The following is a 12752-nucleotide window of genomic DNA, read 5'->3' as shown; positions in this document are numbered from 1 at the left end:
CCCCCATCCCATCCCTTTCGCGCAGGCGCTGTTTCTCACGCGCGCCGGGCTGGGACCCAGGCGCGCAGCGCTACTGTTGACCTCCGGAAACCGACTGCTTTTGGGAGACTGGGCAGAAGCAGGGAGATGTGGGCAGGTCATTGCGGGGGTTGCTGGGAGGGAGGAGGTCACAAGAAGGGACCAGTGCGCCTGCGCTCAAATCAAACCGGCGGGCGGGGTAGGGCGGAGAGCGCGGAGGGCGCCCCCTGCTGGCAAACAGCGCCCCCTGCAGCCTGTAGCAAGCGCGTGACGCTGAGGTTCGCTTCGATTCCCTCCCGCTGGCGGGGGCGGGTCGCTCCCCGCCGGGCTCAGTCCCCGTCCTCCAGCCCTGCCTGGGCGTTTGGCGGCGCCGTCTGCGCGCTACTTCCTCCCCCGCTCCTCGCTTGTCTGGTGCGGGCACATGAGGCCGCAGAGGGAAGGCGGGAACCTCGAGGGGGAACGATAGCTGGGGAGTCCCGGAGAGAGGAGGCAAGGCACCTGCAGTGATGGCCCAAGGATGAAAAGATCATGAACTGGGCTTTAAAACCGGCCGATTTTTCAAAATAATAAATGTTCGGTGCTCTGTGTCTACCCTCTGGGGTTTGAGCCTTCAGGCTTCACATTTTCCAGCTTTCCTTTCTGCCCAGAGGAGGGCCAGCGATTTACTTTGGAAAACGAAATGGAAGCGGAGAGTCTCTTGCATGATCACATGACTCCAGGAGTTGGGGCTTAAAAATATCGTGAGACTTGTGATCAAAACAGCTGGAAACACTGGAACTAAGGGACAGAGCGAGCCAATGGGGAGGTATGAGGAGAGTGAAATCATCGTTCCTGCCCATACAAGAGCTCATTTCATGACTGGGGCCTCTTTTGGGGAAACAGAGCTGACCACCATAGTGTGAGGAGACAAGTTAAAAAAAGTAGGAAGAAAGTTCCCTACTTAGATATAGGCTTTGTCTAGACTGGAACCTGAAAGGCAAAGTTGTCATTCAGAGGTGTGAAACTTCTTACCCCTCTTCCCCCACCCCCCCCCAACAACAAAAGTGTTGCCAACGAAAAGGGCTAGTGTGAACTGACAGGAGAGCTGTCCTGCTGACAATGCTACCACTGCTCTTTGGGGGTGGAAGTTTTTTGTCAGCGGGAGAGCTCTCTCCTGCTGACAGACTGGCTACACTGTGTGTCTTTTAGTGGCACAGCTGTGTCACCAAAAGGTGGGTAGTGTAGACATAGCCATAGAGACTCCAATTTATCCATATCTCTCCCTCCTCACATCATGCTTCCCTTTGTCCTCTCATTGTGCCTGCCAAGAATAATAGGTGCTCTGTGATTCACTGATATGTCTCAATGAAGTGACAGTTAAAATTCCCACATTTTTAGAGACTTTGGATTTGGATCCCAATCATTTTTCTATCATTAATTTTCATACATTTCAAGTGTTGGAGTATATTTTGTTGGAGCAGACACACCTCTTGCTTAAGCAGGTAGGATGTGAATTTTAGCTGTCTAATTCCCTGTGTTGACATATAAAACCACTAGTCTCTTACTTTTGTTAGTATGAACAGTGACCAATAAAATCAATAAATAAAATTTGACACAAATGTTTTTTATGCTTTCTGAGGACTTTTTTTCACAAAAAGATTCTGTTTTGAACTACAACTTTAAGTTCAGGATTGATCATATTTTGTTTTTCCCTGTGATCTACATCAGTTAGTTCACAATTCTTCTACATATTGAAAATAAAATGCATGGAAGTGTTTGCAGGATTTGGGTACTGTTACCTGGAGTCTTCTGCCTGTGGGTTGGAACACTTGCTGCTCTTCCTGCTCCCTCCATTGGCTACCACTCCCATTGATTGATGGAAAAGGTCCCTGGATCACTATTAAATGAGTCGCAGGTGGTGAAGGGAGTGGAAAGTGGTAGTTGTGTTCCACAAACAAGGTGAGGTGAAGGTGTGGTTAGTCTTTTGCTGGGCTGTAAGCAGCAGCATGGACCTTAGTTTTGTGAGGATTTTGGTGGGGGAGGAATAGCTCACCTTTGTAGGGCTTGCTTTCTTCAAAGTTCAAACTAGCTGTTTGAGTGTCTGGTCTTGAAGAGTGGGTGCAGTAGGTTCATGGTGGCTAGTTAATCTGTGTTGAAACTGTGTTCTAGATGGAATCTGAAGAAAAGAGGACTCTGCCCTGAGTGCTTTTCTTTCTCCTGAGGCGTGAGCTGTGTCCCAATCTGTAACAGGTTGTTGGTTCAACTTTTATTGTCATTTACTTTTATGAAGTCTTTAGCTCATCAAAATGTTTGCCTCACTTCATACCAGCTAGTGCCTATTGTCTTACTTTCTAACCCCTCTTTTACCAGTTGTAAGTTAATTGTGGACAGCAAGGTGCTTCTTGTGCAGGTTGTTTCAGAGGGGTCTGGTGGTATATAATTTATAAGAAGGCTTAACTCTGCTCATCTAGAAAAGAGAAAAATTCTGTTGTGGTTTTGTTTTGGCTTCTCTAGATTCCAGGGTGTGGTTTTTTTTTTTTTTTTTTTTAAAGAGTGGATGAAGTGGGTTTTTTGTTTTTGTTGGTTTTTTTTTTTTTTTTTGGTTATATGCTCCTAAGTGGGGTGCATAAAGACTGTCTTGATTTTTGTCATGTGGCTTCCTAGTAAGACAAATGACAGCTGAGTGCCAAACTTCTTGGCTTGATAGGAAACCTGATTTTTCTATCTCTAGATATTACTGTGGACTTTGTATCTTCTCTCCTAATGGGGGCAGAAATGAGGGCAAATGGAAAATTTTCAAGATGGAGTTGCACAGGTGTAGGAGAATATTTTATTTTTTTAATTTGGACACTTTAGTCTGTTCATCCCTGCAATACTATGACTTGTTTAGAAGTGTGGGATCTGTCATGTCCCTTGGCACTTTTTAAAGTGGCAAATCCTGATCACTTTTTGTCTTTCAGCTTAAAAAATGAACACTGCTCCAGCTTCAGAAAATGGACCATATTCCACAAACCACACAAGACCCTTTTTTTATGCGCAGCCAACAGCACAACAACCTTTCCCAAATCCATGGTACCTCAGTCATGTATATAATCCATACTGCGTACCTGCCCCAGGTAAGGCAAAATAGAGCCATCTGAGGAAAACATGCTTTTAAAATTACTACCCGAGTGAAGGAAATGCAAATTTTATATTAAAGCACTTTTCATCTGTTGTGTAACTTTTGTATTTCCCCTAATATCATGGAGGCTAGAATTAGTGTATAAACTGAAGGCATCTCTCTTAAAATGTGCTCTCCTTGTCTGTTTGTTCAGCTATATTGTAAACTGGTTTTTGATGTCTGTATCACGAGTGGGACAACACCAAATGAACTGGACAAGAAGAGTAAGTTTCCTAGGAAGAGTTTGGTAAACAGAAGCAGGCAGCTTCAGCAATTGGCAACAATAGGAAAGCCCATTTATAATGGGGATCACTACTATATCATTTGTCTATGAAGAATGTTGTGTAAAATCAGTTTGGCTAACTTTAGTCAAGGCAAAAACCTTGACATAACTTGGAGCTGAACTTGTAAGATAGTGCTGGTTTTGAAACCTTAATGGATATTGAATGAGTACCCTTGTGTGGTAAGTGCCTGTTCTTATTTACAGTTTGTGGAGAATGGGTGTTGATGAACAGACTGACTTGCCTGAGGTCCTACAGGAAGAGTGTGGCAGAGCTGAAATAGAAACTGTCAGTCAACTTCCAGTCTCCAACCAGTTTCATGTTTGGGACACTTCTCTCACTGTGGGGCCTGTTAAAAGGTTCCATGCCAAAGCCTGCATTGTCAGGGATTTTAAGTGGAGGAAAATGTCACTTGAGCATTGTCTGGGAGTGTCTACTAAGATTTTTAGCTTAAAAACTAAACTACTGCTTTGACATCCTATCAGAAGTATTACCTCATAATGCACATTCTCCCTCATAGGCACAGGGACTACTGTTGTGGGATATTGACTACTTGCTACTGGGACAACTTAGGGCTCAAGAGAAACTGCAAATGCTTCATTGAATTGTACAGCACAATCCTCCAAAAGTCCATTGCTTTAAGCTAATGAAAAATGGGGGGACTATATGGAGGCTTCTAAAAACTGAGTGGGATTTTTTTAAATATCCTGTGTACTGTAATAGCAGAGCAAAGGGAGAGTTGAGAATGTTATGCCTGAAGCTTAGCTTAACTTGCCTTGTGCATTTAGTTATTTCAGTCTTGTTTCTAGTAATTAAGTATAAATCTGACTCCATAAGAGGCTTTCAGTAGCTGTTTTTATTAGTATTGATGGCTTTCTGATTAGTCTTGGCTAATATGAGACTGCATAGTTTCAAGTAGAAACTTCTAGTGAAGATCAGATCTTATTAAAGTGCTCATAACATACTTTAAGAGTACATACTATTGCCCAATAAGTGCTTAACAATGCACATATTAATTACATTTCTAACTGTAGTTAGAGATGTTCTTAAAAGGCATTCAATAGACAATAACTTAATAGATAAAAGCTCCAGCAGTTTGGATGGAAAATTTAAATCTTATGCTTCAGGAATTAGGAAGAAATATAACCTATATGCATATTACCCTGTAATTGCCAACCTGTGGAGTTCTTGCACTCTCCTCTTAAGTATTTGGTACTAGACAATGTTGGAGGTGGGATATTTGACTAGATAACCCACTGATCTGAGCTAGCATGGCAGTTCCTAGGTACCTAATGAATTTGGATGACTTTCAGCTTTTATTTCAGAAGATAATGCTGTTTATGTAGACAAATGCATTTCTCTCTCCTTTTTCCCTCTTTAATATCTGTAGGTTTCAGAAGTGGAAATCCATATTTTCCATTTTATTCTGTTGCACTACATGAGTACCCTGGATATCTTGTTCCACAACATCCCATGCACACAAGAGTTAACAGAAGACCTTATTTTAATGTTCCCCCACCCTCTCCTCTGTTTTATCATGCAACAAGGTTTAGACATTATAGTGGCCCTGGGAAAAAAACAGTGACCAAAGAAACACAGACTGATCCTAGACAGCCTGAAAACAAACCAAAAAAGCATCAGGATCTCCGTATAGAAACGAAAGGCTGTGAAGCAGGAAATATGGCCTGTGTTTCTTCTGGTAAGGGTACAGAAACTGAAAGTACTTCAGTGAAACAAGATTCATCTGGATCTTCTCTTGTGCCAGAAAGAGACCTTCAAAATAAGGGGTCTTCCAGCTCTTCACAGTATAGAAACATTCCTTCAGGAAGCTATGCTTTTGAGAAAGAAGAGGTCAGAATAGAGTATGGAAATGGCTCACCTGCAATTCAGCTATGGAAGTCCTTTAAGGAAACTATTCCTCTGTATGATGTGGCAAGTGGTAAACCAGTCCCAGAGAATATTGTGCAACGTGACTTGTTTTCTGTTAGCTCTTGTGAAGGGGTAATATATAGTCCTCATGAAGGGGAGGAATTGGTGTCATGCACTTCTTATTCAGATGAACGAAAAACTGCTCTCTCTTTGAAGCAGAGTGGTGACGATGGGCAGGAAAAAGAGGTCCAAAATAATGAAGTAAAACTAGACGCAGAAAAGCGGGGAAATGCAAGCCAAAGGGTAAAATCTCCTCTAGATGAAGCCAGGGCAGTGCAAATTGCTGAGCTGGCCAGAACTGTTTGTAATGATCAGCTAGTGGCAAGGCAGGACACACTTTTTAAAAAATCTAGTTTGAAAAGATCTGCTTCAAAAACTTCTGAAGAGGAGTCCAGCCTTGTTCAGCAAGCAGGATTATTTCCATCCAGTACAGAAATAACACATGACTCAAGTCCACAGCAGAAAAAGCTAAATCAGAGCCACAGTTCAACCAATGTAACGGATAAAAGTTTATGGTGTGAAGAATCCATGGAGAAGTATGTTCCTTCTAACAGCTGGCTAGCTTGCGTGGATGACATGGACACTAACTACAACTATAATATTTGTTTGCCACAAAGGAATCGTCAAAGTGTACTCAGTTTGTCTTCTGATGAAATGTCTTCTAAAGATGAAGGATCATCAACTGATGATGATGTACCAGTGTCTTATTTTGTCCCTGACTATGTGCTTCAGAAGAGCATGTACGCTTTCCAAAAAAGTACAGAGGGCTCAGAGAAAGAGAAAATTAAAAGTGGTGGCTCCCTTAATGAAGATGAAGTGGTAGGAAGGGAGCAGACCAATATTGTCAATAGCCAGAACTTCAAAAGCTGTTCAGAAGTGAAGATTAAAAAGATGGCCAGCAGAGGTAGAAAGATTGGGGTCCTCCCTAGATCTTCTGGTCAGAAGAAAATCTACTCCCTAAATAAAAAAGCTGCTAAGAGTTTGTCTCTGTCAGAGGCTGAAGACTCCGAAGAATACTTTGTGGCAGAGGAAGAAGGTGACAGCGAGGATGAAGTTGAATATTTCTTTCAAGAAGCCACTCCATATGGACCCTTGATCCCTGATAAAGGCAGTTTCTATAGACAGATTGGACAGAGGGTGCTTTGGAAACCACCTAAAAATGCCATACCAGCTCACTTGATTAGCTGGCCTGCTCGGGAGAAAATAAAAACTAAGAGTGGGTTCTGTGAAAGCACTGGTCTGGCTTATAAATCAGGTGAGAAGGATCAGGATGAGGTTGTGTACAGTGATTACGGGTACTATGGAAAAAAGAGGCTTACAGCAAAACAAGAGGGATCTGAGCATCCGAGAACTTCACAGAGGTCTTCAAGAGGTGAGTTAATATGACTGGGATAAAAGTGCTGTGGGATCATAATTCAGAATACTTTGCAGCATATGTTAACGCTCTAATTCTAAGTGCTAGCTGTATTCCTAAAACTGTGAAGGCTAAGAAAGAGAAAATTGCTGTCGCTTTCATAAGTGACTCTTAGAGAATTGTAGCACTTCTGGTCTTTAGTTAAAGAACTATAGTGAACCTACTAAAACAAAAGGAAGTTTTTTTGTTTTTTTTTTTCCCCCACACAATGCACAGTCTGTGGAACTCTTTGCCAGAGGATGTTCTGAAGGCCAAAACTATAACAGGGTTCAAAAAAGAACTAGATAACTTCATGGAGGATAGGTCCATCAATGGGTATTAGCCAGGATGGCCAGGGATGGTGTCCCTAGCCCAGTTGTGGGCAACCTGCAGCCCACAGGCTGCACTTGCCCCCTCAGGGCAATCCACTGGCAGGCTGCCCGCAGCTCCCAGTGGCCGCAGTTCGCCGTTTCCTGCCAATGGGAGCTGTGGGCGGCCATACAAATGTAAACCAACTCTCTGGCAGCCCACCAGCAGATTACCCTGACGGGGCTGTGTGTGGACGGCAGGTTGCCCACCACTGCCCTAGCCTCTGTTTGCCAGAAGCTGGGAATAGGCGACGGGATGGATCATTTGATGATTACCTGTTCTGTTCATTCCTTCTGGGCCCTGGCATTGGCTACTGTCAGAAGACCGGATACTGGGCTAGATGGACCTTTGGTCTCGCCCAGTGGAGCCACTCTTACGTTCTTATGTACTATTTTTGCCTTGTGCATAGCCAGCAAACGTTTGGCTAAGGCTAAATTTGAAATCTTTAATATTAGTAGACAGAGTAGAACTTTTTTTTTACACCCCAGGTTGAGCTTCAAGTGATGTCAGCTAGTAAACACATAACACTGTTTGATCCCCATTTAATCTTTTTGACTTGGATAATATACTTGTTAAATAAACTAAACTTGTTTGTTTATTGAAAGACATTCTTGTTTACCACTGTCAAATGGCATCTTGGAAATATAATCTCTTAAATTTGTGTAAACACTGGCTACCATACCATTCCTCCATGTTACAAAATGGGCTTAGCTATGGTGGGGGAACTTTTTTATAAATTGATGACACAAGTGGATATAAACATGTTTCCTGTATCTATAGTAGGGGAGTAGAGGCCACTCAAATCCATGTGCTCCCCCTCAGATTTGGCCCAACTGTTCCTCTGTAGTGACTACAGTTGAGAGGTGGAGAATGGCCAGGCCAGATTTGAGTGAGTGGTGGTGTAGTCTGGCACACAGGTTTATAATGCAACTCAGGTTTGGCTCAGCCACCCCTCTGTTATGACAGAGAGGTGTCTGGGCCCAGTCTGCTGCCCTCAGCAGTTGCTTAGCTTGCTTAAAACTAGAGGAACGTCTGCAGGGGAACCAAAATATTCTCACTTCAACAAGTTAGATTAAAAAGGAAGCAGTAGTTCTAGCACACTTTTAAAAACCTAATTTAAAGTTTTGCTAAACTCCTCTTGGCCTGGGAGAGAATATTTCCTTTAGCTAGAAACAAAGACAAGCAAAGTCAGCTTCAGATAACTGAGCTCCTGTGACTAGCTAGTGATCAGTCTATTAATTACAGTAATTCTGTTCTTGCTTTTTTCAAAAGCATGTCCATAAATGGCCATGATGTACTAGTATAATCAAGCAGTAACTGGTTCCATGTGAGGTTTTGCAGCCCTTTCACAATATCTATCAAATTTGGTAATACACAAAGGTACAATATGATAAACACGCATATTGAGTCTAATGAACAACATTTTAAAACAACATAAACTGCTGCCCAGCTATCAGTGATTGGTATCCATATAAATATTAGATGAGATTTTTTTTTAAAAAAAAAGCATCTTCAAATACTGGCCTCAGTGAACTACACATTTTGCCTCTGTATTGTAGGTCAACTGTAAAGTCAGTATGGTAATGTTGCTTATAGTAGATGCTTATTGATATTATTCAAATGTTTTACTATGTTGGTTTTAATTAGTAAGGTTACTAAAGGAAAACAGGGCGATGACAGCTGATGAGTACTGGATTAGAAGTGGCGCTAAACCCAAATTTGCCAGCCTGATTCATGGTAGCCTATCACCCCCAACCAAAAGCAAACAACAAGGTACAACTGATTTCTTGTCACATCTCAGATCCTCTTCCCTTAAATATTCAAATAAACTGTTTTCAGCAGAATACTTTGCTATTTGGGTGGGATCTTTAACTATTGCTTTGAAGGAAATACATGTTTGTTTGTGTTCTTGCCACTCTGTGATGTGGCTCAGATAATCTATAAATCTGGCTGCTCTGAAGGAGGAGGAGTCTGCATATATAGAGAGTTGGGGTGGTTGTGGTGGACAAAACTTTTTTTTCATTTTAAAGCTACAGCAGTATATCTTAATGTGGCAAGAAATGATGCCTTGTATCAATGCAGACTTTACTAGGACAATGTATTGCTACATAGTTAGATACTCTCTAACCTGTCCTAACTAGACACAACTCTTCTATGCACCCTCAGCAGCAGTTTATTACTCTCTTGACAGGTGAACTTTACAGCTAAACCTCATGTTAGCCTATGCAGATACTGCTTTTAGAGAATGTTGGCTATAGCTGTTGATCCACGCTAATTGTATAGTGTGGCAGAAGAGTGTGTAGAGAAGAGAGAGAATCCTTGCTTCAGTAAAGAGAGTAAAAGTTATTAAATACTATGAACTTAAGTGAACCTGTTTTAAGCGAAAATTAAATATTCTGAATTGCTTGAAAAAGTAATGCTACTTTTATTTGGTCATTCAGGTAATCTGCTTTTGGATAAACCAAAAAGGAAAAAGATAGGCAAACCCCCTTACAAACGTAGAGATACAAGATGTGAGGCAGAAGACATTCAAGTGTGGGAAATGCCTAAACCCAGTGCACGCAAAGGTTAGCACACTGTTACATGCCATAAACACTAGATGTGTTCTAGCAGTAACTCTAAGATTACTGGTGTGGTGGGTTTTTTTTGGTTTTGTTCTCCCCTCCCCTTCTTGGATTACAGTAACTCCTCACTTAATGTCCTCCTGCTTAATGTTGTCTCAAAATTATGTCGCTGCTCAATTAGGGAACATGCTCGTTTTAAAGTTGTGCGATGCTCCCTTATAACATCATTTGGCTGCCTGCTCTGTCCATGGCTGGTAAGATTTTGTGGAAGAACAGCTACTTTATAAGGAAGCATTGCACAGGTTCCTCTTCGCCGCCGCCCCCTCCTCCCTCATAGTGCTTCTCCCACCACCAAACAGCTGCTTGGCAGCGCTTAGGACTTGGGTGCAGGAGGGAAGGAGCAGGGATGCAGCATGCTCCAGAGTGGAGGTAGGAAGAGTTGGGTCTGGAGCACGCCCCCGCCCTGGCAAAGTCAGTGCCTGTTCTTCTCCAGGTAAGCCGCTGCTGCGAAGGCGCTTCCTAGCGTTCTTGCCTGCAGCAGGCTGTGCCTATGTGGGGTAAGCCAGGGCACTTCCCAACTATAGTACAGTACTGTACAGTATACAATGCCTTTTGTCTGCCCCCAAAAAAGTTCCTTGGAACCTAACCCCCCGCATTCCCATTAAATCTTATGGGAAAATTCATTAGCTTAACATCGTTTCACTTAAAGTTGCATTTTTCAGGAACATAACTACAAGTGAGGAGTTACTGTATCTACATTCAAATCTTGAGGACCTTTAGATACATTCCTTGGTCATAAAAAAAACTTTTTGACCCCGTCACTCTCTACTACAGAGCATCTTTCCCTCCTTAACTAGAGGCTTCCAAATTTTTATTTTAAAAAACAATGGTTGGCATTTCATAGCACACTAATGGTACTATAGCTGCGTGTTTGTTTGTTTGGTTTTTTTTTGTTTTGTTTTAAAAAACAAACAAAAACCCCAAAGCTCTGGAGCAGGGCCTCTTATTGTTAAGACAAAATAGAGAGGTAACAAACGCAAGTGATTGGCATATGTCTTAATTCCAAGGTCTTTAGTCTTACACTAATGTTCTAATGTGACTTTATGAAAGCATTGTGAGTTAAGAGTAGAGGTCTATGGTTATTGGAAGCTAGCTCAAAGATGTGAAGCTTGCCTATGGGACACTTGGTCGGGGAGAGCATAGTTGCTTGACCTAGTGGAGGAAGAAGACTGGTCATGTGCAGGGAATAGCATTAAGGAAAAAAACTCTCCCACCTGAAACTGGTTTTCCACAATAAACCCTCCTGATGTGAACAGTATAAAACAATGGAGTATTTGAATCTGTATACAGCCTGAAACTGTAGCTCAGAGGTGTAAGTGCCCGACTAATCCAAATCAGTGCGGTCCCAAAGCCTAACCATGAGTTAAGATGTGCACCGTGATGATATTTCACTCCTGATCTTTTTAGGAGGAGCATTCTCTGTCAATTTGCACGTTCCAAACTGCCTCCTGTATTTCCCTGCTAGTGCCAAAAAGGGCCCATGTTTCCAGCCTGCTGCCTTCAGTTTCTGCAATGCATTTATGTATTCCTGATAGTCCTGCACCAAGATTAAGGCACAAAATAAGAAAACTTAATATCAAACCAGTAATGCAAGGAATTTTATATTAACTGATTTATTTTAAAGATAGTTTGCTGAATATTTAACCAATTTCCAATCTTCTGTACTAGTGCTATGCAATCCAGGATCTGTGCTGCAGAACCTAGGTCTGCAGAGCTGGTGGGACTTCAGTATGTCTCAAACGTCTAGTTTACTACCTGCAATAGTATACCTCACTTGCTAGTTGCCTAGTCTAAAGGAAGACTTTACAACAAGCATCCATGAAGGGAAAGTGCATATGTTAAAAACAAAATCTCTCAATTTTTTTTTAGGATGTGGATCAAAGAGGTCTCTCTACAAAAGAAGATAATCTGACTTACAAATGAAGGGGGGAAATATGATTATTGTTACAAATGCTGGGGGAAGAACACAAACATACTGAGGTTGCATGTCTCAATCTTTCAAATGAGTCCATCAGTAGCTTTTTTTTTTTGTATAAATCTTTCTAAGCTACTATGCACAGTTAAAGGGCAAGACGTAACACTGTGAAGAGTTGAAGTACACTATATTAAATGAAAGGAACACTTGAAATAAAGCATTCTAAATTGTACATAAGCACACTTGCTTAAAAGCAATAAAGCTAACAGAATTGCACTGATGTGTGGGTTTTCTTTCCTGAATACTGAAGTAAAAGCTTAAGGTAGGGATGGGTTGTCTGTACTGGTAAGCAACTGCACTTACCTGCCTCCCTTCCTACCATATTGTTCTAAACTCTGTGCTAACTGCAAAGCTTGTTTTTGTAACCCTAAATTCAATGCTGCTTTTCAGAGGTCAGGACTTCAGGTAATGAAATTTCTCTATCTTCAGCAAATAGAACAGAGGGGATGATTGTCAGTGTTCTTTCAGGAGTACAGTCATGACTTTCCCTGGGGTCCTCTCTTCTGTAGGAAAACTAGATGAAGGATTAATCTTCAGTGGAGAATACTAATGACAAAACAACTCTTCAGAATTCCTGAACCAAAGAATTTAATATACAGTAAATAATTCCATATCCATTGGCTGCTTTATGTAATGATAGCCTGCCAGATGTGGAGACTGTAGTGCTCTAACAGTTAAGTGATCCCCAGCACTCTGGTTTTAAGCAACAACTTCTTCAGCTATCTGTCTCATATGTCCACTACATTTAATGCTGAATTTGGGTACGCCTGGCCTGGCCTAATACCACTTTACCTCTTAAATTCTCTTGTATCCTAAAAATGACTTAATTCTGGCATCGCTGTAAAATGCCATGTCACTATACATGTACTCCAAGTAGCTTCCCTGCATGTTAAAATACCTATCTCTGAACTGTCTTGGTGGCAGTCTGTATGGGGAAAAAAACCAAATTACTGGGGTACTTCAAAACATCTCTGATGCAGTAGATTCTGGGAGCTGAGTAGATACATGTGGAAAAGAGATGCAG

General features: G+C 41.8%; 1 protein-coding gene across 4 annotated transcripts; it reads left to right on the top strand.

The window, feature by feature from the left end:
* Positions 1–169: 169 nt before the first annotated feature.
* On the top strand, positions 170–11938 carry LOC141982886 (uncharacterized). 4 transcript variants are annotated; one of them, XM_074945369.1, is made up of 6 exons: positions 182–823; positions 2958–3113; positions 4829–6739; positions 8777–8902; positions 9571–9696; positions 11623–11938. In XM_074945369.1, the coding sequence occupies exons 2-6, from the start codon at positions 2966–2968 to the stop codon at positions 11658–11660; spliced, it is 2349 nt and encodes a 782-aa protein (XP_074801470.1). In that variant the 5' UTR covers positions 182–823; positions 2958–2965; the 3' UTR covers positions 11661–11938. The 4 variants fall into 4 exon arrangements, with proteins under 4 accessions (XP_074801473.1, XP_074801470.1, XP_074801472.1 ...); XM_074945370.1 differs by lacking the exon at positions 182–823 and adding an exon at positions 2192–2247; XM_074945371.1 differs by lacking the exon at positions 8777–8902 and having other exon boundaries at positions 185–823.
* The last annotated feature ends 814 nt before the right edge of the window (positions 11939–12752 follow it).

This window comes from Natator depressus, chromosome 2, assembly GCF_965152275.1.
Source record: "Natator depressus isolate rNatDep1 chromosome 2, rNatDep2.hap1, whole genome shotgun sequence".
NCBI classification, from domain to species: domain Eukaryota; kingdom Metazoa; phylum Chordata; order Testudines; family Cheloniidae; genus Natator; species Natator depressus.
The sequence above is the reverse complement of the archived record's forward strand: the minus strand, read 5'-3'. Positions and strand labels throughout refer to the sequence as shown.